This window comes from Homalodisca vitripennis, chromosome 2 (genome assembly GCF_021130785.1).
Source record: "Homalodisca vitripennis isolate AUS2020 chromosome 2, UT_GWSS_2.1, whole genome shotgun sequence".
Classification (NCBI taxonomy): domain Eukaryota; kingdom Metazoa; phylum Arthropoda; class Insecta; order Hemiptera; family Cicadellidae; genus Homalodisca; species Homalodisca vitripennis.
The window spans coordinates 46,803,016-46,829,647 of NC_060208.1; the positions used below are offsets into that span (position 1 = coordinate 46,803,016).

Here is a 26,632-nt window from a genome sequence, read left to right on the forward strand (position 1 = left end):
ATGATTTGCGTTTATCTCAGAGTGTAGGTGTCATGCCTCAGCTACTAGGAGGACTCCCAACAGCCAGAGCTGTGGCGGGCTGTGTGGGGGTTAATATAGTGGATACTTGTGCTTTCCGTCATTCCTTTCTTCTCTTAATATCATCAATATTCTTATTTATTCCTATTTAGATTGCCAAAATGTAATTTAAAAAAAAGTTAAGACTAAAATTTTATTATATTTATGATTACTAATGTACTACATAACATAAATGGATAAAATTAATGTTATGTCTTTGAAATGATTCTCATCATAAGGAAATATCATATACTCTTTATTAATAGAGTACAAGGTAGGAGTCTGCCACACCACGTGTCATGTAACAGGTTTCACTGAAGTTCACACAATATTTCATATCTATAGCTCATTTTGATTTCAGAGAGATGGTAAGACGAACAAACAAAAGAGGAATTTTGCCAACCTTCTGAGTGATAACAAAATATGTGTAATTTCATGCCTATACATCAATCCGTTCTCGAAATATCCTGCAAAGTTAAATTTCACTGAAGCTTACCCAAATCCCCAGAGGAACATGCAGCATCTTTAATCACAATATTACAATTATGTGTAGAAATTAAGTTTTATGCTAAATTTAAGTCTACGGCTTAATACGTTCTCAAGCTATCCTGTAGACGTAAACAAACAAATAGACAGAGGAGGAAATTTGCCAGCCCCATGAGTTATAGCAATGTATGCAAAACTTCAAGCAGATTCCATGAAAAAGAAAAACAACGTATTTTGGCAGTTCTTAAGTGATGAGCTAAGCCTTCAGCACAAAAATCTCACCAGTAAATCTGTGCAGTGTTAGCTCCTCTTCTCAGCTCATTCAACATTGTACCCGTCGTTGTGTCAAACACCCTGATTAACGTTCCCTGTAACATGTTCATAAAACATTGTCTATCTCAAATATACAGGATGTAACAAAAATGTTGGGCTGGCTATGCATTTTCAGATTCAATGTGTTATTCTATGATAAAAATGAAGAATAATTTTTTCCAATTTCCACTTTGTTTAGCCGCTAGTCACCATGTAGTATTTTTCATTAACAAATATAATTGCATAAGTGGTCTTGACCACTTTAAATATGCTTTTCTACAAGCCAGAAGCAACAAACACCTTTCAACTATGACATATTTGGCGCTCCCAAATATAATAAAATTACATAGCATGATAGAATTATCCAAATAGTTGGTATGTAGTAAATTTGTTATAACTATACTGGTTTTTAAAAATTTAACTTTAAATATTTTCAACAGATGCCATTTTGTTAATATTATGAAAATAATAATATTTATTTTCCAGTTATCTATTTAAACCTAAGAGCTAAATTTGGGTTCTTTAGCCTAAATAGTTTTTGAGATAATTTGTTAATAAAAAAAAAATATAAAATGACGGCTAGCGGCAAGCTAAGTGGAAATTGGAAAAAAATTATTCTTAATTTTAAGCTTAGAATCACCAATAGAATTTGAAAATGCATAGTCAGCCCAAACTTTCTGTTACACCCTACATATGTATAAAAAAAATATTTTGGTGGTAAATTTTGGTTATTAAATTAAAATATTTGTTTTTGTATCATTTTATAATATCAAACCAAAAAATCTTTTTACAAAATTGTTTGAATAGTATTAAAAAAAAATATGGTTTTATGTAAAAGAAAGTTGTAACCCAACATAAGAAATGAATTTTAATGAAGCTGGCATGCAAGTGCATACTCAGATATATTTTATTTCTACTTTTCTAAGAGTTAATTCCATATCCATTAAATAATGTCAATAGTTTTTAATATAAATTCTCAATGTTATTACATAGCTCAAGGTTCGGCTGTACTAGAGGATACATTGATTTTAGATTTAGAAAGAATGTTACATTTTATGTAGAATACAAAAAACAATAAAATTAAAACCATTACAGGATAGTATTATTTTGGGAGAATTGAAAATGTATGTGTAAGTTGTTTTTAACACGTTCACGACGACGTGCGTCACCGGTGACACACGCTGCTTCGTTCAGAATGCCGGCGTGTGTCCACCGGTGACGCACTCTATAGGTTACAACTGGGCGGAGTGTGTGGCACGGGTGACGCACTACTATCGCTATACGTTGTTATGATGAATTGTTAACTTACTCCAGAGTTTGAGGCCATGTTTTTATGTTTCAACGCCTATCATAATAATGTTTGTTTTAATAAATACGGTTAAAATAAAAGTTAGTATAGTGTTTTCCTCATATATAAAGTGATTGTGGTTGGGAGGTAAAATGTACGTAAAGTCTCAGTAGTATTAATAAAAATGTGTATTTAAAAATAAATCACACTGTTGACAAAACTATGAAGAAAACAACTACAACATTTTATGTTTGATATATAAAATTACATATGTTTCGCATTGTAACATTCAAGGCACATGGTAGGTTCATTTGGGCACCCACTGCAATAAGTTACAAACCCGCTTAGAGTTTTTTCATGCTTCTTTTGCTTCCCCTTTCACTGCTCATTTTCTCGTAGCACGGCAGGCATCGTTTTCGTGATGATCGTGCTGGTCCTGGTCTCTGCAAAAATTTGTGGTTCTGTGATGGTCTCCTCCGAACAGGTTGCTGAGGTGCTGCGGCTGGTGCTAATAAGTGACTTTACCAGTGATTCTCTGAAATGTAACATTTCTATTTTTTTCTGCCGATGTTCGTTGAATATTACATAAGCGTTGACCACACATGTACCCAACAGAAGCTCGATTGCTACCTTCTTGTACCATTTTGTACTTTTTCTTAGAGACGTGTAGTATGCAGACATTTGGTCAGAATAATCTACACCTTTCTTTGCAGCATTATAAGCAAGTACAGCTGATGGTTTCCGTACTTCCTCACCTCTTCGGTTGCGCCTTCCTGTTGGTATAAGGTTATCGACATCTTCTGGACGAGTGCTCACCATCAGAACTCTTCGTTTGTCTTTCCAACTAATTACTTTAACCCAAACTCATTCTCTTTCTCTTTCGCATGCACATTCCCTTTCCTCATTTTTTCAGCACACAACTCTTTGGGATTACCTCGTCGATATTGTCTCAGTGTTCCACATACATAGGTTTTCTTGCTTAGTAATTGTTCAGCAAGAGGAACACTGTTGTAGAAATTTATCGCAAAATAAGGTACGGCCACTATTCAGCAAATCTTCCATCAAATGTATTACAACTTTTTGTTGCATGACCAACGTTGGCCGTATCATCACTTTTTTCCTGCAAATACTTTGACTTTTTGTGTGTAGCCAGAATGTTGTGTATATTTTATAAAGTTTTATTCCATATTTATGGGATTTTTGATGGTTTATACTGGTGGAAGATCAGTCTTCCCCTCCAAGGCACCATCGACTCGTCAAATGACGACTTCTTCCCCAGGAACATATATGTTTTTGAACAAAGTGTTCAGTAAATTGGTTAGCTCTTTTATTTTAGAGAGCCTAGGTTCAACTGTATCAACAACATCATTGTTGTTAAAATGAAGGCACTTTAAAATACTCATTCGAACCTGTCCCTGTTCATTGTATTTTTGATCAGGTCTTTTTTGTAAATATCTTTACATGACCAGTATAATCTCATGTGGGGTAAAGGACACATACCCATTATCATAACAATACCTAAGAACTGCCTTATTTGGTGTCTGTCAACTGGAAGCCAGTGACGCATCATAGACCTTCGGCTTACATCGTCGTTATTGGTCAAAAACTGAACTGCAAACTTGTTTGTTTCCGTCACAATAAGGTCCAGTACATCGTTATTTAGAAACTGTTCAAAAACCAACACAGGATCAGAAACATCAACATTGAGCTGTAAGCCAGATATTCCAGTAAATGGAAAACTGCCTAACAGTTTTCTGTGCATTCTCCCAAACTCTTACAATCTCAGTTTGTCGTTGAGGCCTATTGTTGGGGTGATGATCATTTTGTAGATTATTTTCAGCATGTAAATTATTTACAATCTTCTGGTGGGGGGGCTGAGGATTAGCTACAATGTCAATGTTTACAAGCTGTTGATTACTTACAGGTAGCGGTTATCTTCCACATCACTCATATCACCTACAGATTCTGCCCTGCTGTCGTCAGAGCAGATAGACGAAGGTACATATTCGCTTCCTGAGTACTCAAAAATCACTTAGTTCACTTATATCAAAATCGTCCAAAGCGTTCTCAATGTCACTGTCATCCATCTCCCAAGCTAAGATTCAAATTGCACAATAAACAACTAATATAAAACACCACAATAGTAGCACTGAGCTAATTGTGATAAACAGAACACAAGCTGTCGTGAAGACGTAAGAGAACAGAGCAGCCGCAAGCGAGTGACTAGGTTAGCTTGATGATTGCGCGGAAGAGAACAACAACAAGTAAAAACACGGGAAAGTAGTGATGTGGCTCGCCACCCGCCAGCTGATCGTAGCATAGAGTAGGTTAGGTTCAGTAAAAACAGTGTGTCACCGGTGACACACGACGCCCATTGAAGCGAAGGGCAATGTATAGGCGTCGTGTGCCACCGGTGACACACTGGTTTTTAACTTATTCATATACATTCTATCATTGCTTTTTCAACCTAAAATGCATTATTTATGCATTATAGAATGGTTTTATGGAAAACAACGTTTACGCCTATTTTGAAGATTTTGTGTTATATATGAATGCTCAATATGTAACAACACGTAAAATTGCCGTCGTCGTGAACGTGTTAAGAATTTTTACACTCCCCCCCCCCAAAAAAAAAAGAAAATAGGTTTTATCTCATCAAATGCAATCTTCATTACATTATTTAAATTTACAAACAATTATCAGATGACAGAGTATGCCTCAGACCACATCCTTACAAAATGTATCTTTAAAAATGTGTTGGATGTTTATTTTGTATAAACATGCAATTAACTATTCAAGTCCAGAATAAATGTTCTAGCTTACACCCCAGAACTCTCTGGTAGTGTAGGAACATACAATTACAAAATTTACAATGTAAACGGAGAAACATGCGTTTTATTTTGACAATATATTTTGTATTGCCTAATTTACCAATCCTGTCATGTGACATGATTTCAAACACCACCAGGGAAAAATGAATGAATGTTCTGGTAGTTAATCATCAACATTCTGTATTAACAATTTCATCCAGAAATGTTATATTGTCAAATACAATCGAAGTAATAATAGTTCATAAATAACTTCATTGTTCTTCATGGCCTTTCCAAGAAAAAAATTCATTGAAAGCTCGTCTTGCAGCTATTTTGTTAGCATCTTCTCCATGGTTAAATAGTTTATAGAGTTGAGTTATCTGGCAGGTTGGCATGTTTACTCCTGTATACAATGGTCTGCCTTCAAACATATCTGTTCAGGGGCTGGCAGTATATAGTGTCCTTTGTGTCTGGAATTGTATGTATTCATGTTTCTGTTTTGGATGATTTTTGGTCGTACAATATAGAATGTTTTCCATGATGTAGTTTAAATATAAATGTTTTGTGTATTGTCCATTACAGTAGAGATTACTATTGTTAAAAGTCAGGGGCTGTGTACAAATACGTCATCTGGAAATAGAATATAAAGGTCCCAGAAAAATAATCGTGAAATTGGGATTTTGGAAGGAAAAGGTTTACTTGAAAATGACATCATTTTTCAATATTAACTTATAACCACTTTCACAATAATAATATAAAATAATTACAAAATATATACAAATAATGCACTGTATTTAAACTATATTACCAGAGGTTTTTACATTTGAATTTATTTTATATTGGATGTTGTTTAATACGAACTAAATGTGACAAACAGACTTGTCACATATCACAATGAAAAAGACAGATTTACTACTTGTCAGATATCGAAATGTTACACATACCAATATTATTACATAATAAAGTTTAAATACTACTAAATACTATGAACAACCATGCCTTACTTATAATCCACACAACAAAAACAGTAATATTAAGTGAAACTGCTTGCAGACGTACCTTTTCACTAGCAGACGCAATTAGTGTTCCTTGCAGGTTCAGTGCAATACAGGTGAGTGGACTGTTGTGCGCGGCAATGTCCAATGGTGGTCTCTCCGCATCAGCTAGGTGTTCTAATTGCACATGACCTGTCTTGCGTCCAGGGAACGCCAATAGAGAGTTGTTACTGTTGGGGCACAGTACACACAGTCCTGCCAATATTAAAAATAAGCTCTCATTTCACATATAAAATATCTTTTAATATTTATCGTCATTATATTAAAATTCAGAAGAATAGTAAACGCAAAGTGATACAGTGTGGTTACCACTCAATAAATTATATAAGGAGAACAAGATTTTGGTTATTTGCCATCGTTATGTGTGAACAGAACACAAGAATGAACACTACGTTTTGATGACTGAAATTTACTCTCTTCGTCAGATGTGAAAAGTGTATTTTGACATCTGAAAAAAAAACTTTTCCTTTCAAATCAATCATTGTCAATAATGCATTACAATTTTTAACTACGCAAGTCAAAATCTATAATGATTTGTTTTTGCAACTGGATCTTTTTGAACAAAAAACTTCTTTCCAACTATCTATTTTCTCATATTGCAGAACAGGTGGTAAATCAAGGAAATCAGATTTAAAGGGTAAGGAAGATTTTGATCATACTGAATCCTTGTATCTTTCAATTTTGCAGTCAAACTACAGAGGAACATGCTGATGTGTTTTAAAGATGAAAGTCATTAGGCGAGGTAGTTATCTGGAAAATCTGTTTTATTCATTCCAACAACAAAGTATCAAATACACTTGTAACAAATTTTAAATAATTTTAGAGCATTCTTTTCATGGATCAAAAGAACTTAACTGTGCTTATACAGCTTTTAACATTTCTGAAGAAAAGAGCTTAAGCACGAAGTATATTTTGAAGTGGATTGAATAGGAGGTGGGAGTAAACATTTTAGTACACCGCAGACTTGTTTATAAGGACCCCATTTATCCAGATTAATCAGATTGGTTTTAAAATATGAAGAGATTGCAATTATTCGAGGAATAAACAAGTTTTATTGAATTTCCAGTGTAATTTGTTTTTCGTTAACAATGTTCACTGTTTAGAATGATGTATATCAACACACATACATCGGACATAACAATTCCAGCACTCATATCTCTCTACTTTGAATTCAGAAATTTGATATTATCAGAACAATTCAGACATCAAACTCGCCAAAGGATCGAACTAAGTTAAACTACTGTATGTTTCGGTACAGACACGATAACAATAGACCCAGCCATCCATTTATAGTAAACAACCACCAGCTCGTGCGACTGGTCACCATACAGGATGTCACCACTTAGTAAAGTAACATTGTTTTGAGCCTTCACTTGTGAGACTTAAAGTTAATTTCTGTGCCCACTAGAAAGGATTTTGTCTTAGAGGCGTTCAGATATAGCAGTTTTGCACTAACTGAGTGAATGAACCAAATGTCCGAACCTGCATTTCTTTGAAATGGTTCCTTTTGTGTTGAGCAGGATTACTATTGAAAGGGCTCAACCAGACCTTCACCTTTCTCTTAGTGCAGCGCCTGGAATCTGATGCTGTCACAGACTTGACTCCTGGAATCTGGAGTCATGTTCGTCTGAAGAGATCCATAAAATTGGCAGTGAAGCAGCTCAAAATGAACTCTTTACACTGTTTTGACATCACAGACACCTAGACTAACAAAATATAGTGTAATCTAGGTGAAGGAGGTATTCTCATTATCTCACCAGGTGTACAATTGAATGGACTACAATGTTTTAGACAAGATCTCTAAGCACGGTTGCTCCACTTGGCCTCTTTGAGTATATTTATTTGAAAAACAGAAGAGTTAAATTAACTGTTGCTTCAGAATTGTTCTTAACTGCATAAAACATATTGAACAAAAGCACAAAAGAAAGAGATGTTTCTAGAAGTAGAGATGGCGGAACTGTAACTCCTGGTGATCTGGGGGTGTAGAATTTCTCATTGATGAAGTTCCCCATAAAATTTTCAAGATATAAGAACTCAAACAGAGCTTTTATGTACTTTTGAGTTGCAGGGGAAACTTTTGTGCTCAAACCAGAGATGCTTATTTTTTCAGAGAGAGGTACTAAAATGTCGTGGTGATTATTAAATATATAATCAATTTAATCCTAATAAAGAATGTTCATTTAGTTACTGGACGTAACTGATTTTAGCATGTATTTTATGCATTTTCTGAAGGATTAATGACCAATGATAGATTTTTTTATGGATAATTTCTACTGTACCAGTCCTAAAAGATTACAAATTCTGCAATCTTTTAGGGGAAAACCACTTAAAGCTATAAACATCCATAAAAAAACAGAGCATCACTGCCTGTTAGACCGGGTTTACCAACTTCTTGGATTAATATTAAGCTCTGAATTGGAATTGATGGCCTCTGGGATCTATATTACTGGCCTTTTGGATTGGGGCTACTAACATTTTGAGTTGGATTACTAAACTCTCCATGAGGGACTAGTGAGAAATCTCATGGATTGGATATACTGGCCTCTAATGTTTCTGACCTCTTAGTAAGGAGTAACTGAACCCTGAGTAGCAGTTATTGAACTCTGATATGTAGTTACTGAGCTCTTGATTAATGGTTATAGCCTCTGGGACCTCTTGAATTGGGTGAATGCAGTTTCCTGCATTAGGATATTTACCACTGTATTGGAGTTTACTAGCATGTGAGAATAAGGTAAATAATCTCTTGGATTGGATTTACTAGGCTCTGAAATAAAAGGTATTAAGATCTATTGTATCTTGGTAACTGACTACTCATCATATTAGGCTTATTCAACCCTTTTATTAAGTTTAAAACTCTTGGATTAAGGTTCTTAAACTTATGGGTTCTGTGCTATCTTGTACTACTTAACGGGACTGGGTGAATGAAACGACTTTTTATGGATACAATAACGGCCGCGGGCGTAACGCTGACCGGAGCATCGAGGTGAAGGAGATGACTGAGGTATTTGCGGCGGGTGGCAGGTTAAGGAGGGGGAGCGTCATCCCTTGGCCAATAGGATTTATTCTACGATCACTTTTACCAACATATTACATACACCACAATAATATACCACAGATATCACATCCCTCCCTTCTTAGTTAGAAACACAATTTTGTTACATTAAAAAAAACAATTACATAAATTCTTAAGCACTTAACCTATAATACCCTTTTTTAATACAAAATGAGAAGAATATTGTTATATCAACTATTGGAAATAATTATAATAATAAATATTGGAATAATTATAATAATAAAATATTGGAATAAAACACATTATAAAGTCATTATCCGTAATACACTTCTAAAACTACTATTACAAATCTAGCCTTGTAATTGGCTTTCGCTCTCGTTGGAGGATACCTGCGAACAGGAGTGGAACGAGCAAGTGGTGAACGTTGAGTAATAGGACTGGAGTAGGTAGTGTGAGTATGAGAAGCGTTGGGTGACATAGCTGTACTGGGCGCGGACAGAAATAGAATGCCGCGGCGCATCAGCTGTGCGGTTACTGCCTACTGGACTATCGTCTGCACAGTCAGAGCGCGCTGTCTGCTGGCTCTTCAGCTGTTATTACCTCAGCTGTTTGATCTGTCACTGGAGCAGTGTCGACTGCTTATCAGCTGGTCAACATGACGCTTGTAAACAATACCAGACGCTAACCTCACTAAATACATTGTTGCACCTAGTTGTTTTTACTACACATCCTTCTACCCATCGCTCTTGAGATCTACTGTAATCTCTTACTAACACAGTTTGGTTAATTGGTAAAATACGTGTTTTACTACCTCTTAGCATAGAACTTTTGTTTACCTTGTTTTTTCTTCAACAACCCTAGATACATTAGGTCTTAAAATGTCTAATCGGGTTCTAAGTGGTTCTACCAAACATTAACATTGCTGGTGATTCATTTGTAGTCATATGAATTGAAATTTCTATAGTCAAATAATATCCTACTTAAAGCTACTTGAATATTTACATTTTCTCTGAAAGCACATTTCAGTTTAGACTTGGCATAAGCCACTGAGTTTTCTGCTTGGCCATTACTTCTAGGGTAAAACGGGGCACTAGTTGTATGTTTGATACCATTGTGTTTGAGGAAATTGTTAAACTCAATTGAACTGTACGGTGGGACCGTTGTCACTATGCAAAGTGACTGGTATTCCGAACCTTGAAAAACAACTCACGAAAATGACTAATAGTCTGACTAGCGGAAGTTGAACTTGTCTCAAAAACTTCCAACCATTTTGTGTACGATCTATGACAATTAAATTACAATTTATTCTTATAATAGAAATGATCTGCGTGTATTCTCTCGAATGGTTTACTAGGATAGTGCCAATGGTGTAACTCACTTTTACTTGGATTCGGTCTTTCAAGAAGACAGGATGAACAACTGTTAGCAAGATTTTCAATATCTTTATCCAGATTTGGATACCACAGATAAGCTCTAGCTACTGCTTTCATTTTTGTTATACCGAGATGAGAAGCATGGAGCTCGTTCTAAAACATAATTACGTAAAACTATTTGGAATTATTACTTTGTAACCCCACATTCAAGATACTCTGCTCAACAGCTATTTCCTCTCTCCTTACAAAAGAACGGGTAACAATTCTATATTGTCTTTAGGAATATGGCTTGGCCATCCATACATAGCATAGCCTAACACTTTTCTTAGTATTGGGTCTTTCTGGGTTTCAACTTTTACTTGTTCACATTGATACTGGCAAAGAACTCTCTTTTACAAAATGTAAATAGGTCCCTAACCCTAGCAATTCAGAACTGTCTTCTGATTTTGACACTTTCAACGGTAATCTACTCAGAGCATCTGCGCTGTTGTCATCTGATTTAACATATTTTATGTCAAAGTTATAACCACTGAGGTACAAAGAGTAACGTTGAAGTCTACTTGCTGCGAACACTGGCAAACCCTTTTTAGGTCCAAAAATACTGACTAATGGTTTATGATCACTTCTTAACGTAAAGTGTCGTCCATACAAATACTGGTGAAAACGTTTAACACCAAAGACGCATGACAATGCCTCTTTGTCAATTTGAGAGTAGTTACGTTCTGCTTGATTTAACGTACGTGAAGCATAGCTTACCGGTCTTTCCTGTCTATTGCTATCTACAATACTTAATACAGCACCTATACCGTATGCCAACTAGCATCGGTCGTTAGTATTACTGGAGCTTGCGGATCATAGTGTGCTAACACTGGAGCTGTACACAATAGCTCCTTGATTTGCTTAAAGGATTTTACACATTCTTTATCAAAGGAAAATTCTACATCTTTTCTTAACAGATTGTACAATGGTCTTAGAACTGTTGATATATTTGGTTACAAACTTGCCATAGTAGTTGACTAACCCTACAAAGGATTTTACTTCTGTTACATTCTTAGGTTCTGGAGCCTCTACAATAGCTTTTATTTTGGCTTCCGAGGTGTGCAGTCAGTCCGGTTTTGTCAATTGTAAATCCCAGGAACTCTATTTCAGAAGCAAAGAATTTACACTTGTCTTGTTTTACTGTAAAACCGACCCTTCGAAGTCGTTCACAAACTTCTCTTAGTCTACTAAAATGAGTCTCATCATTTGGACCGGAAATGATGATATCGTCCAAAAAAACACTTCACACCTTGTAAGCCTTGTAGAGTTTGCTCTATTACTTTTTCAAAAAATTTCCTACTGCACTAGCTATTCCATAAGGAAGTCTTTTATAGGCAAACAACCCCTTGTGAGTTGAAATTGTACATAATTTCTGTGAAAAACTCATCTAGTCTCAATTGCATATATGCTTGACTCAAATCAATTTTGCTGAACAATTCACCCTTTTGCATTTCTGCGAAAAGATCCTCTACTCTAGGTATTGGATAACGATCTATCTCTAGCTGAGAATTTAAATAACGAAAGTCGCCACAAATTCTAATGCTGCCATCTTTCTTTGGTACTGGAACTTAGGAGATCCATACTCTGAACTACTTACAGGCATCAAAAACATTAGCGTTTACTAGACGCTCTAACTCTTGCTCTACCTTAGCTTTTAATGTGAAAGGCAATGGTCTAGGACTAGTATATTTGGGTTTACTATTTTCCTTCAGCACCAGTCTGATAGGATCACGATTACACTGACCTAAAACTCTTTAGAGAACACTTCTGGATACTCTGAAACTAACTTCTTTACTAAGTTATTATATTTTACATCATTGTCATTTTTTAGCTACAAATAAACTCTTCTTTATTCTTGAAAGAAATTACAACCCCTAACTCCTTGATCCAATCTCTTCCCATGAGTGGGATGTGCACCATTTTTAATTACAAAATAAACTCAGGACCTTTATTTTGACTTTCATACTTTAACATTTACTTCTAATCTACCTATTGGAAGTATGGGTACATTAGTGTAAGAACTAAGCTTTACATCAGTAGGTAACAAGTTAAGGAACTTTAGATTCTCGTGATAAAAGGATTCACTGATTACGCTTACAGAAGCACCTGTGTCAATTTCAAAAGATACTACTTTATTTTCAACAGTTACTTTAGTTTTTCAAGGGATCAACTCTACTAGAGACTGTGGCTAATTCAAACAAATTACCAATACACTCTACTACATCTGTGTTCATCGTCATTATTGTCTAGTACACTTTTGACAAAATGATTTTTACCCTTATTGAAAATTACCCTTATTGCTGTAATGAGAATAATTGTTGCCGGACTTACCCCTAGCCTGGGATCGGCATACCTTCTTTAAATGATTTGTTTTGCCGCATTTATGGCAAAACAACCGTAATATTTACACTGCTTACTGAAGTGACCTACCGGTGCCACAACAGTTACACTTCACTACACTAGTGCTGCTGGACCGATGTGCGTGGTGTGTGGTACTCGGCGTGGCTTGGTGACGCGAAGCGTTGGTGTGGTGACGCGAAGCGTTGTCTCTCCCGCTCGGCGCTGACTCAGGTCTGTTGTAGTGACGCTTAGCCGATGACGTTGCTAGCCGATGGACGCTGCGAACGGAGCTGGTGTCATGGCCGCCTGACGCCAACGATGCCGCGCTTTTCTCTGCCATCTCGATCTGCGATGTCAGTTGAACCGCCTTGTCGAAGGTCAAATTAGCTTCTGACAAAAGTCTTTGTTTAGTAGATTCTGAACGGATTCCACAAATAAGACGATCTCTCAAATAGTCATTTAGACTAGCACCGAACTCACAGTATTTAGATAAGTTTTTTAATTGAGCAATGTACTGAGCTACACTTTCACCGTCATGTTGGTTACGTAAACTGAACTTATATCTTTCACTTATAAAAGATGGAGTCGGATATAAATGGTCCTTAATTAGCTTCACTAAATCATCGTACGATTTTGTAGAAGGCTTATCGGGTGTACACAAATCCCTTAATAGCTTGAACGTTTTTACTCCTACCACTGGTCAGCAAGGTTACTCACTTTCTTAGAACGATCGATTTCATTACAACTTAAAAATAGTTCAAACCTCTCTATGTACGAGTCCCACGTTTCTTCATTGGAGTCGAACTCAACCACGCTACCAATAATTCCCGTCATTTTCCTTGGGTTGCAATGTCACTGAATAACGAACTAATATCGAATTCGTTACATTCACTTCCCTTCCTCCTAGGCTGAAACACTCACTTTGTTTACTGACGCCATTGAGATGCATGCGGTCGCTAACCCAATCGACGCTTACACGGTGCAGATCGCAATTGTAACAATAACTGCCGAACTGACCACTAAACACTCCGATTTTCTCGTCGCCACTTTGTGCTATCTTGTACTACTTAACGGGACTGGGTGAATGAAACGACTTTTTATGGATACAATAACGGCCGCGGGCGTAACGCTGACCGGAGGAGCATCGAGGTGAAGGAGATGACTGAGGTATTTGCTGGCGAGGGTGGCAGGTTAAGGAGGGGGAGCGTCATCCCTTGGCCAATAGGATTTATTCTACGATCACTTTTACCAACATATTACATACACCACAATAATATACCACAGATATCACAGGTTCATACGAGTATAACTAACCTCTTGGATTAAGATTGGTCTCAAATACATGAAGTTGTTGTGGCGACTGTGTGAAGGTATAGACTTTGATGACACCTTCCAGCACCACCACAATTCGATCACGTCTCAGACGTACACCACGCACCGGATCATTGAACTCCAAATTGATGACTGCCTGCTTCTTCAGGTCATCCCATACCATAACTGGAACAACACACATCAGATATAGAAGACAGTTGTAGAAAAACTTTAACTCTTTTCCCAACACAAATCATATGAAAAGTTTTGTGGTGGTAAGAAAATTAAAGCTTCATTGAAACTTTATACATTGGAAACTCTTCAAATCAAAATGAGTTTCACAAATATTTGTCTCATTAGTTCAATGTGATATATGTGAAAATACAGGGTGTATCAAAAAGAATCATCCGATTAAATCAAATCATAATTATTCTGTCTGTTGAGCTAAATGCGCCAACAACGTACTGTTGAAAAGAGTATCTTTTAAAGTTTTAAGTTTACATGGTTCCCGCTAGGTAGCAGCAGCGCGCTTGAGTGAACGCCTACTTCATTTCTAGTGAAAATGGTGTCTGCACCACAAAAAGCGTTTTGTGTTCTACGTTTTTCGCAGTGTGAGTCTGTAATAACTGTTCAGCGTGACTTTCTTAATAAGTATGGTGTTGATCCTCCTACATCACAGAGCATTGGACGATGGTATGCACAATTTCAAGAAACAGGTTGTCTGTGTAAAGGCAAGTCACCGGGCTGTCCCAGAATGTCCGATGAAGACGTGGAGCGCGTCCGCCATTGTTTCACACGCAGCCCTCAGAAATCTGTTCGCCGCGCTGCTTGACAGCTCAACATGCCTCCTATGTCCGTCTGGCGTGTGTTGCGTCGACAATTACACATGAAAGGATACAGACTTCAGATACTGCAAGCTCTTCTTGAGGGTGATAAAGAACGACGCATGGAGTTTTGTAACTTCGTTCTTGATAAGATGATGGACGATGAACATTTGGTATCGCGCGTAGTCTTTAGCGCGAGGCAACATTTCATTTAAATGGAAAGGTAAACCGCCATAACGTTAGGATATGGGGCACAGAAAAAACCACTTGAAATTGTGCAACATGAGAGAGACTCTCCAAAATTTAATGTGTTTAGCGCGGTTTTACGGGAAAAGGTGTGCGTTCCATTTTTCTTTGCTGAGAACACTGTTACAGGAATAACATATCTCAATATGCTTGAGAATTATCTTTTCCCCCAATTGGAGACTGATTCGAACAACTTCATTTACCAACAGGACGGGGCACCGCCACATTGGCATCTGGCAGTCCGGCAATTTTTAAATCAAAGAATTCGTGACCGGTGGATCGGCCGCACTGGACAAAATGACGCATCCTTACATTTCTGGCCTCCAAGGTCACCAAACCTTACTGCATTTGATTTTTTCTTGTGGGGTTTCATCAAAGACTGTATATGTGCCTCCGCTACCAACAACAATGGATGAGCTGAGGAATCGCATTACAACAGCAGTGGAATCAGTAACTTAGGACATGCTCGCTGCAGTGTGGGATGAATTTGAATACCGCATAGACATATGCCGTGTTCTAAAGGTGGACATATTGAACACCTTTGAAAAGGTATGAAAAAAAAACTTTTTGAGTTTCCCTTTCAGCCAAAAAAATTAGTAATTGTATATGTTTACTACTGTTTGAAATATAGACATGCTAAATCGGATGATTCTTTTTGATTCACCCTGTATACAGCCAGTTAGCCAATTCAAAATCAATTTTACACAGAAAAATTATTCCAATTACCAAGATTGATTGCACCTAGGTTATTTGTCAACTCTCATGCAACATTTGACTTACAGAATACAAAGGGCTAACATCAAATGAATTGAGGTTAAGAATGACTGGCTATCGATTTTTAATGAAACTTAAAGAACAAACACTCTTCAGAATATAATTAAAATGTTGAAAACTGTTAAAATTAAAAGCAATAAGAGAAGTAAATAATTGTCAAAGAAAATCAATTATTCCAAGAACGTATATATATATATATATATATATATATATATATATATATATATATAAATATTACGTATAATATTAGGTAGAACAGAATAAAATTGACTTCCTAACATGTTATAAAATCAAGACAACCATATGGCCTCAATGTTAGATAAATTTAATGGCTGTACTCTTCAGCAGACGTTAAAACCCAAATTTAAATGGTTTATTCTTATAATTTGTTGTTATTTTTAATGTATACACATTTTACATATACTCAAAATCTGTTTCATACCTTGAAGTATATGTGAAGGAAACAGCATTTTTCCAGACATTTGCCATTGTTTAGTAATACAAGAAACCATTAACACTTAGTTTAGAGATCTGAAATCTGATTTCTTCTCAGATGCATAAATAACCCACCACATAACTACAATCGCGGTTAAAATAAACAAATCATACCAGATCATTGTAACACATATAACTTATAACTCATTGAATCACATTAACCATGTTGTCTAAAGTCCAAAATTTACATATCCAGGTCAAAATTTAATGATTTCTCCGAAATTTATAGTATACATGACTTACTACACTATATAAATAATTGTATAAAAGTTCTTTAAACATGCAAAATTAGGTTTTTTAATTCAAGGAAAAGTGGCAAAAAAATAATAAAAATGTATGTATTCAAGACCTTAAAACTACAGTTAAAAATGTATTATGTCTAGAAATTAACTTGAGAAACAAAAGAAAAAATATTTACAACAACATACTTATATTTAAAATATATAAAAGAGTAGTATTTCACAATTTGTATTTCTAGTATTACCAGTATTTCATAATCCTTAGTGGTTCTTCCTCTTTGCAACCATGTAAATTTTATCACGATCAGATAATATTTACAACTTCAAAAATTATATAATATGAAAGTATGTTAATACACTGAATATACGACATTGGCTTCCAGAGTGATCTGGCAATGTGGAAAAACAATATCTAGTGGTGTCTAAAAGGGAGAACATTTGTGTTGTAAATTGGCACTGTTTATTTTTTTTAATGAGCAATATAAATTCTGCCTACATGAAAAAAGAAATGAATTTGAACTGTCAAAATTTGTTAAGAGATTCCAAAGGATACCAGAAATATCAGAACAATAAAAACTCTGTTAAGTTCCAAAATAAAGAATAAATAACAGTGTTAATTTTTAAAAGCCTAAATAGCAATTTAAATTAAAGATATAACAACATTTCCAGTTCGTGGGAAAGTACAAAACATACAAAAGAGATTAGTTTAGAAATAGTATGCATAGAATTTGATAGTCTCATAACATGATTGTTAATATTTCTGACTTCTGTGTATCAAAACGCATTGGTAGGATATTAACTTTGTAGTCTCTATGTGTTATCCACCTGAGGAAGAGATTATTTTGCAGATCACTATATGTCGTGTTACAGTTATTTGTTACACTTAAAAATGGCAAACATCTGAGAAATCCTATCCCCTAAAAAAACACATGTTAAGTCAAAGCTTATGTGGTAATGATGTAATATGCACTAGTTGAGTTTGATCTTGATTTGGACAGATTAAAGAATTTTTTTACTGATAAGAACATGTAATTATAAGTAATTGATTAAAAATGATGTAATTGTGGTCTCAGTTTGTACTGATTGATTTGTAACTGGCAGGGATATTAAACTATACAGATCTTATACAATTAATTGTCCATGTTTCATAATGAATTTTTTTAATGTTGTAGTGGTTTGTAAATTAAAAATTTAAAACACTTGTTTCATCAGATTGTCTTAAAAATTAACCATTTCAAAGTTAATTTATAATTTACGTTTCTCTACATTGTGATTTATACAGGCATAATTGAATACTAATACAAATAATTTTATATATACGGTAAAGTGATTTTGTGTCAGCCTTTAATGTATTGCAAGAATATAATGAGAAACTAAATAAACGCACAAAAGGCTGTGATTCATCAAAAACGAGTTCTTTATATCAGTCATGGACTACACAACAACATGATATAAGGCTCCTTATTCTTGCTGGACTATTTGGTTTGAACAGTTCGAATTGTCCGACCGATCATCACGTGTGCAGGGAAGTCATTCAGATAAATAGTTAATCGGAGAATTGATGTAATTTCCAGCAGTCGTCCAACCAATCCCGGGCTGCGACGAAACTGATTTGCGTGGTTGATTCGGTCAGCCATCTGTAGACTGGCGACAACATAAGCTGCGTTTACACTGGCAAGTAAAGTTGCGAAAAAATTTGTACAATTACTATCGCATAATGTGAACAAGATAAACAATTTTACTCACGAGAACTGTCGCAAATACTTGTACAACTTGCTACAGTTGTATCACTGTTTGTTCCGGGAGTCAATACGAAGTCTGTTCAAACATTGATGTCTCAGCAATGTTTATAATTCAAATTTTAATAATCGAGATTAATCTCCAGTTCTTGCATACAACTGTCATACACTGGTTGTGGCAGCGCTCGCAACAGCTCTTGCACTCATTGAAACGCGATTTTTACAGTCCAACACAAAACTTGCACAATTTTTTGCCAGTGTAAATGCAGTTCAGTCGAGGTTTAGATATTACCGTGATATCAAAACATAACTTCACTTTCTTTGTTTTAACCTATGTAATTTGATGACCAATCGGAACGCATATGAGGAGCAATCGTTCATAGGCCTTGGCCGAGATACGAGCAGCGATTTAAAGTTTAATGTTTGTGTTGTACATATGGGGAACACTCGGCAGTAGCCACAACATATTATGTGAATGTGAACAGAAGGCGGTACCACACAATGCCTCTGAATCGTCGCCAATTCTATAAAATAAATGTTTCTCCTGCAGCTCCACCCTCACCTCAATCTGTCATTGCTGCGCAACATGCTGGACATAAATGCGCCCTTATTGGCGTTACTTGTTGTAGATTAACCACTATTTTCTTCTTCAAAAGGTATCTTATCAGGCCTGATAAAAATCCAACTCCAAAAACCAGGTTGCTCCTCTTATCAAACAATCAAACATATTATATTATTCAACGAACCAAACTATTAAGTCTGTTTATAGCCCCACTTCGACAACTGAATACATAAAACCTGTTTATATTGAGGTCACTACCGCTCTACCGTTTAATGCGTACCGCTGTTTTAGTGCTGAAGTCCTGAACGGCCAATTTTAAACTGTCCAATGCATTGTTACATGTTTTTTTGGGGAGAGAGGGCTTGCTACGGCACAGGTAGAACTAACCAAGATAAACTCCACTACTCTAGTGGAGGCAACCCTAAGATGAAGCTCACGAACATATGTTGATCATCGTTCACAATTTCACAATCCGCGTAACGCATAATACAATGTTTTGAGATTAATTAATTCTTGAATCAAGAAGCTGTCAAATTATGTTTTGATTAATAAGTTCTTCTATTGTTTTTGTAATTTTCCTGGTTTTCAGAAAATTTCTTGGCTTATTCCCAGTCCGTTAAATTCCCTGCTTATTCCCGGTATCCCAATTCAGTGGCCACTCTAATTTTGAATGTGTAATCAAAATTTCAGCTTAATTTTTAAAAACTGTTCATTTTGGAATGAAAACAATGTCATATCAAGCTAAATGATCTGTAAATAGCAAATCTAAGAGTGCTTTAGTGAAAATTCCAAAAGTTGTAACTTAAAAACCGCAAATAAATATTTAAAATAATTTATATTTTTATTTCAAAACATGTAAGGAGCATTTGTACCAATTTTCATCAAAATCTAAATGGGTGGGATTCAATTTTAATGTTTTGCTAGATGATTTGACATGGGATGACCCCAAATTAAATTTCCTAGATTTCCTACATTAAATGTGCGTTGACTGCTAGACATGCAGCAGGTACCAGTAAAGGAGTAACCTAACAGCCTCAAATACAGTACTAACTAGCTTGAGGCTTTATATTAAAATAGAGCAGTATTAATAAGGAATCCTCACCTCTGTTTGTCGGATACTTTGGATGCTTACCACCACCAACAAGGGCAAGGTAGTTGCAACGGAACAACATTTCGACATAGTTGAGGCCACCATCTGTAAAGTCCTGTCGCTCCTTCTCCTTGAGCGGGTCACAGTTGTATACCCGGAATCCGTCCTCCATCCCACAAGCAAAGCAGCCTGTAATTATCAACTTTTTATTCTTCCCCCAAATGCAGTAAGGAATGAACTATTACAATGTAAAAAAAGGAATTTGTTTTTATCGGAAACATTTATTTCTGGATCTCTCTTCACACTGTCAAAAAGTGGTTTTTTGATTAGTCCATATTTAGTGTGCTGTTAAATAATTTGATGATTTTATTTCATTCTTTTAGATTTTAAACCTAGAAACTAAAATGTTCTAATTAAATGTTTTAACCAATTTTGTTTATATATAGCCTATTACAAAAAAGTTACTAAAGCCACAACTTTCTCTAAATTCATAAATGTCAAAGTCATTATGATTTCATAAAATTCAGCAAATACACACAGGTTACATTTCCCAAAAACATGTTTTATACAGGCTATATATTATTCAATAAATGTTTCAGGTTACCATATATATACACACAGTATATATGGTAGTCTGATTAGTTTTACCACATAAATTTAACTAATGTAAATAAAAGTTGTTTGACAGGTATTTGGTCTTCCGATCATATGTTAGTTTGGTTATTTAAACACGTGCGACAGATACGGCCTAATACAAAATAATTGAATCGTAAAAAGTAAGGACTCTGTGGTGTAATGGTAGCACATTCACTCAGCAAGTGAGAGATCCGGGTTCAAGTCCCGGCTGAGCAAGTACTTCCTTGTGATACAATGTTTATTGAAATTAAATTCTGATATTGATCTTTATAAAAATTTTATTAATGTAAATAAAAGTCATCTGACAGGTATTTGGTCTTCCGATCATATGTTAGTTTGGTTATTTAAACGCACATGTGACAGATACGGCAAAATACAAAATAATTGAATTGTAAAAAGTAAGGAATCTGTGGTGTAATGGTAGCACATTCATCCGGCAAATGAGAGATCCGGGGGCTCGAGTCCCGGTGGAGGAAGTACTTTTTGTGATTCAATGTTTATTGAAATTATACAGTATATATATATAAAATTATATAATTAGTTATGATAAAAACCAAGCATAGATGCGTAAAAACCTGAGGACAGACATTTCAGCCAAGACCTTCCAGAACTATCTGGTAGTAGGAAACACAATGCATATAAGTAAATGCAGAAAGTGCTGTATCATGATATCTTTTATTATCTTTAAACATCTATATATCAGTATAAGCTCTCTTAAGCATCAATTCAATAATGAATTGTTGTGGCATCCTCACAGAAAAACCAAAACATGAAACAGAACAGAAGGAGCTAAAAAAGATAGCCTTTTATTTAGCAACTGCCTCATTGACATGAGATCAATTAGAGACTATTATCATAAATAATTTGTTGATTGTGATGTTGAAAAGCCTTTGGATGCCAAGAAGCATTACCGTTTGGTTAAGTGCATTATCTTTATCCCAATCCTCATTCCAGTTTGGTTTTCCTCTTCTGGTCAGTGTCCGAAATACGCTGCATCATCTGTTATTTCGTTTGGATGGGAAAAACGTCAGTTGAGGTTTATAATGAGTTCATGACTGAACAATGCAATCTAAAACCATTAACATGTAGAGTCTCCATTCTTTCAGCATCTTCGTCAAACAAAAATCTTTGTACAACATTATGTAATGTATGGTTTTTATATTTTTTTTGCGGGTTCAAAATATTGCCTTTTATTTTAGGCATTGTCGCAAAATGAAATATGATGAAATAACTGAAAGAAATAAAGTATTTTAATAAATATAAACATTGTAAACATTTTTAGAACCTTTAAGCCATTTTTTAGTCATAATACTTTACATATTCGTCAAGAACAGTAATTGCATCAAGTTACACATAGGTTAAAATATTTTAATTCAAGATGTAAAATAAAATAATTGAAATTAACATAAGTATATAAAATTGTATTTTATTTAGTTTACACTTGAGTTGCTCTCCAATTGAAGAATTCTGCCAGTGTGTAAAATGGTCGGTCCTGAAGCCATGTTTTTACTCGTTGAGCAAACTGTCTCCTGTTAGTCCTTTTCAGGTCTTCTGGCAGGTTGTTCCACATTTTCGCCCCATGTAGCATGGTCTCTTTTCAGTTGCACTAAGGGTGTGTGCAGGAAGGCAGTAATTGGTTGCATGTTGTGTATTATAGTCAAGTATCTGGGCATTCGTATGATTTCTTCTGGAGCCATTGTATAGTAGTATTGTATAGATGTACTTAATGACTTCGAAAATGTAAAGGTTTACTATTGTTAGGATTTTTAGCTGCCTGAAGGTCTCCCTACAAGATTCTCTGTGCAGAGGTGTGACTCAAACAGAGCGTAGTAGGCAGTCTTAGCTGTTTCCATGTTGCTTATGTTCTTCAGACTCCGTATTACATAAAGTCCTGAGCTGAGATGACGACACAAGGAATCAATGTAGGGTGTTCCATGTAAGACCATCATCAACTGTTACACCAAGGTATTTAGCCAAGGCAACCTCCTCCAGACTAGGTATTCTTCCTGTGGTGTCTCTTTATCGTCCTAAAATCAGCTGCTTGGTTTTCTTTTCATTCACAACCAGATCACTGCGGTGACAATACTGAATTGCCATGTTCAAAGCTACATATGAGGCAATTTCCAGTAGTTCGGGTTCCTTTATACTTAGCAACAGTACTGTGTCATCTGCAAACATCACTGTTTTGCAGTAATTCTGTATGCATTGTGGAAAGTCATTTGTAAATATAATAAACAGCAAAGGCCCTAGTACAGATCCTTCGGGTACTCCACGAGTGATTGGTTTAATTTCTGATTTAATTTGAATTGTTTTCTGTCTGATTGTGTGCTTGATTTATACCATTTGGCTTCTTCCGGTTACATAACTTGTAAAGCAATCTCTTGATGTGCCCTGTATCCCAAAGGTTGTCAGTTTGTTTAAAAGCTGCTGATGATCAAGGCTGTCAAAAGCTTTACTGTAGTCTAGTAGTATGTTTGTAGTAGTATTTCCTTTTTCATATTCTTCTAGCAAGAAGTCTACTAGCCTTATTAGAGAAGTGATTGTAGATTTTCCTCTTAAGAAGCCGTGTTGAAAAGGTGTTAAAAGCTGATATACTGATAGGTGTTTAAGTAGTCTTACTAGTGCCACTCATTCCATTAACTTTGAGAAAGTAGGGATTAGGGATTAAATGATTAAACACAAAAATTAACACAGGATTAAACAAATCAAAATATCTGTAAACAAATAAATAAACACATATTTTAACCCTCTGAGTGGCGAAAGACACTGCAGCGTCTATTACGTCTCGTTCGTGAGTGGCAGAGACGCTCTAGCGTCTATTAACGCAAGCCTCTTTTGTTCCGGTATTTCCTATGTTATGCCGCGACTTAAACGATATATATTAGGTATGGTTAGAAAGACCAGATCCCAAACATTAATTTGATATAGTATTTAGATATACTGGCACTTGTGGAACCCTAACAATCAGTTCATCCACCCCCTGGACCAAATGGAGATCTTCCTCACCGGATTGCTCATTTACCAGGCCGTAGTGAAAGACTTTGTGCAGTGTGTAGACACACCAATAAAAGGGACAAAAGTCACGTCTGGTGCCCTGCTTGTAATTTTGGGTTTCATAGGGAGTGTTTCCCTTACTTACAACACTATTGAAGGCCTCTCAAACCAGGAAGAAAGAGGAAAAATGAGGTTGGCCCTGATACTGACTAAAATGCAGTAAAAAACGTGTACATAAAAGTTTTGATCAGCGATTTGTGTGTTTTTTTTAGGAATAATACATATAAACTATATATATTTTTGTTTAGAATTAAGTTTTAAACAAAATGGCTATTTTGGATTTGTGTTAAAAAATTAAATTTAGTAACATTTACTTAGCCTAACATAAAACAAAAAATTTGAATTTTTATTTTTGGAATTCCACACATTGGTTTCTTTTCACCTATCCAAGGTAGGTGTTTCATATTATTACCATTCTATTCTATGTGTTATGTAGTTTAACTTGAAATATAATATTTCATACTTATATAATTTACAGTATTTTATATAAATTTTCTTTTGCGAACATACAAAATCAGTAAAAATGTCCCCCCACTTGGAGAAAAAAAGTATCACCACTCGGAGGGTTAATGTAATTTATATGTCACCAAGCAAGATATGAGCATATGTGAGTTGTTCAAATTATTGATTATGTACTCAAATGCCCAGCCAAGTAGCCTGGCTTCCTTGAAGCAGTCTTACAGCAGTAAGGGCTCCTTCACCTAAAGGTTGAAAAGGAGGCAATCCATACAAGAATTCTAGAGCTGCTATAGGACTGGAGTCCATGGCTCCACTAATGCAGAGAAAAGCCGGGCGCTTTACGCCGTGTAATCTAGCTATTGCTGCTTTTTCTTCAACTTGGGCTACCAGACAAGACATCCTTAGACTATTGACTAGCCTAATACAAGGAAGTTGTTATGAGAACGCTAACTCATTCTGCCTTGCTATTACTGAAATATCAGTATCCCGGTAATAGGTTACCATTGATTATCATGTTACAAAAAAATGTTAACACTACCCCATCTGTAATCGCCACAAGTAAAAAGGTATTTACACGTCTTATTTGTGTCTTAAGGGATGACAAATTTGACAACCGAATTGGACAAGTTATCCTACAAAATAGTAAAAAGTAATTAAATGTTACACTGTTTTGTTTGTTACACTTTATAAATACACATAGTCATAGCCTGGATAGTTTTTATTCATCATAAAATTATTATTTTCTAAGATAAACAAAAGTTGGTTTAAGTAGTTATATCAAGGATTCGTTACTCATGAATATCGATAATTCGAGTGTTGAAAGATTATTAATCTGCAGCGGAACTGATCGTTATGTCATGTAATTTTTAGAGCAAGTTGAATGAAGTCTGTTCTTTCTAATAATGTAGGTTTTTTAGGTCTTCGGTAAAAAAAGTTCTGTGTAAAAAATAGTGGTTGCCAGATAATACCTAAGTACCAGAATTCCTTCGAGATAGTACTGATCAGTAAAATATAAATATTCTGGCACCAACACAGAGGTACCTGCCAAACCTACAGTAGGAATTATAAGGTAAAGCCTGAATGGCCTCTTATTGTTGACAAAACAAAGATAATTGATAGATTTTTTTTTATAACTTACGTACAGTCAACATATTATTTGAGTTGAATATTATAGGCTACATTGTTTTGGTACTTGCAGCCAATAGGCCTTCAGTAATTCTTACTAAAAAATATTTGCTCATATACAGCTAAAAGACATTTGATGAAAACAGGTTAGTGGTAGATAGGCCTACCTTTATTTATTTATCAAACTGTAAAAATAAACAATACATTTTATACGATTAGACTCTGGAGTATAAATAATAATAATAATAATATATATATATATATATATATATATATATATATATATATATATATATATATATAAAAGGAGCCTATCCATTACAAAACAAACAAAGAGCTCTACATAATTATTCTAATTTATAAGCTAACATAAGAGGATATTTCCTTTTATTTGAAGTTAACACACCTTGGTCTTGATTAAACCCTACATAAAGCAATCCATTCCCATGGGGATTTGAACTCTCTAAATTCATGTTTACCGTTCACCACAACGCACTTTGAAAACTATTTTCAAGTAAACACTAAACAGTACAATAACAATCAAATGCGTATTATCATTACAAGTAAATAAGGTGACGTAGAAGCATTTCCCAGGTGGAGATTTGCCAATTTTACCATGTGTTTTATTTATTTTTATAATCCGCTAACCACAATCTAAGCTTCATTTTCCAAAGGCATATAGATTGGATATAAGTCGGTTAAGGGTTAAACTCTTTGTGTACATGTTATAAAAACAATATAATCAATTGTTCAATTGTGTTAATAAGTTTATTGGCAAAGGATGCTTGCGTATCCATTATCCAATGTCCACCGAGGGCAGAATATGGAAACATTCAATGACTGCTGATCGGCTCCAGATTCTAGCTCAAAGAAAACGGCCTCATGCTGAAGAGGGCATTGGGCTCATTGGAGACTTCCTCCTAGGTGATGGGAGGTAGCTCTTCGTCCTTAGAAGAATATTAACAATTAACATATTAAACCATTAATAGTAACATATTAAGTTAATATCAAAATAACAACCCAGCTTTTGATTTTTATTAAATTAATTAAAACGAAGTTCAATTATTTCATTGCATTAATTAATAAACTAAGAAAGAATGAATTTATCTTGTGTCTAAAAGTATTCTCTTTATTATAATTTATTATATACCGTAAACCGGGGCTACTTTGCACCACTTTTAGGAGTTAAAATAAATATTATCTCATAAAAAATAAAGCATTTCAACAAATTAACAAACTACTGGTTTTTATTAATTCTTATACATCCAGGAAACCATTCCACACTCATAAATTTCTGTATTATAT

The 26,632-nt window shown here is 35.2% G+C and overlaps 1 protein-coding gene across 2 annotated transcripts in view; it reads right to left on the reverse strand.

Moving 5' to 3' along the window:
* Positions 1–25,927, reverse strand: part of LOC124353889 (WD repeat domain phosphoinositide-interacting protein 3) — a 39,292-nt gene extending 13,365 nt beyond the window's left edge. Inside the window, exons 1-5 of one of the 2 annotated variants that reach the window (XM_046803934.1) lie at positions 25,734–25,927; positions 20,066–20,242; positions 14,088–14,270; positions 6,013–6,203; positions 826–911 (exon numbers count right to left, since the gene is read on the reverse strand). In XM_046803934.1, coding sequence (XP_046659890.1) covers positions 826–911; positions 6,013–6,203; positions 14,088–14,270; positions 20,066–20,242; positions 25,734–25,800 — 704 coding nt within the window. In that variant the 5' untranslated portion in view covers positions 25,801–25,927. Of the gene's footprint in view, positions 1–825; positions 912–6,012; positions 6,204–14,087; positions 14,271–16,370; positions 16,742–20,065; positions 20,243–25,733 lie in introns of those variants that run through there. The other variant, XM_046803935.1, reaches the window with a different exon arrangement.
* Between the last annotated feature and the right edge of the window lie 705 nt (positions 25,928–26,632).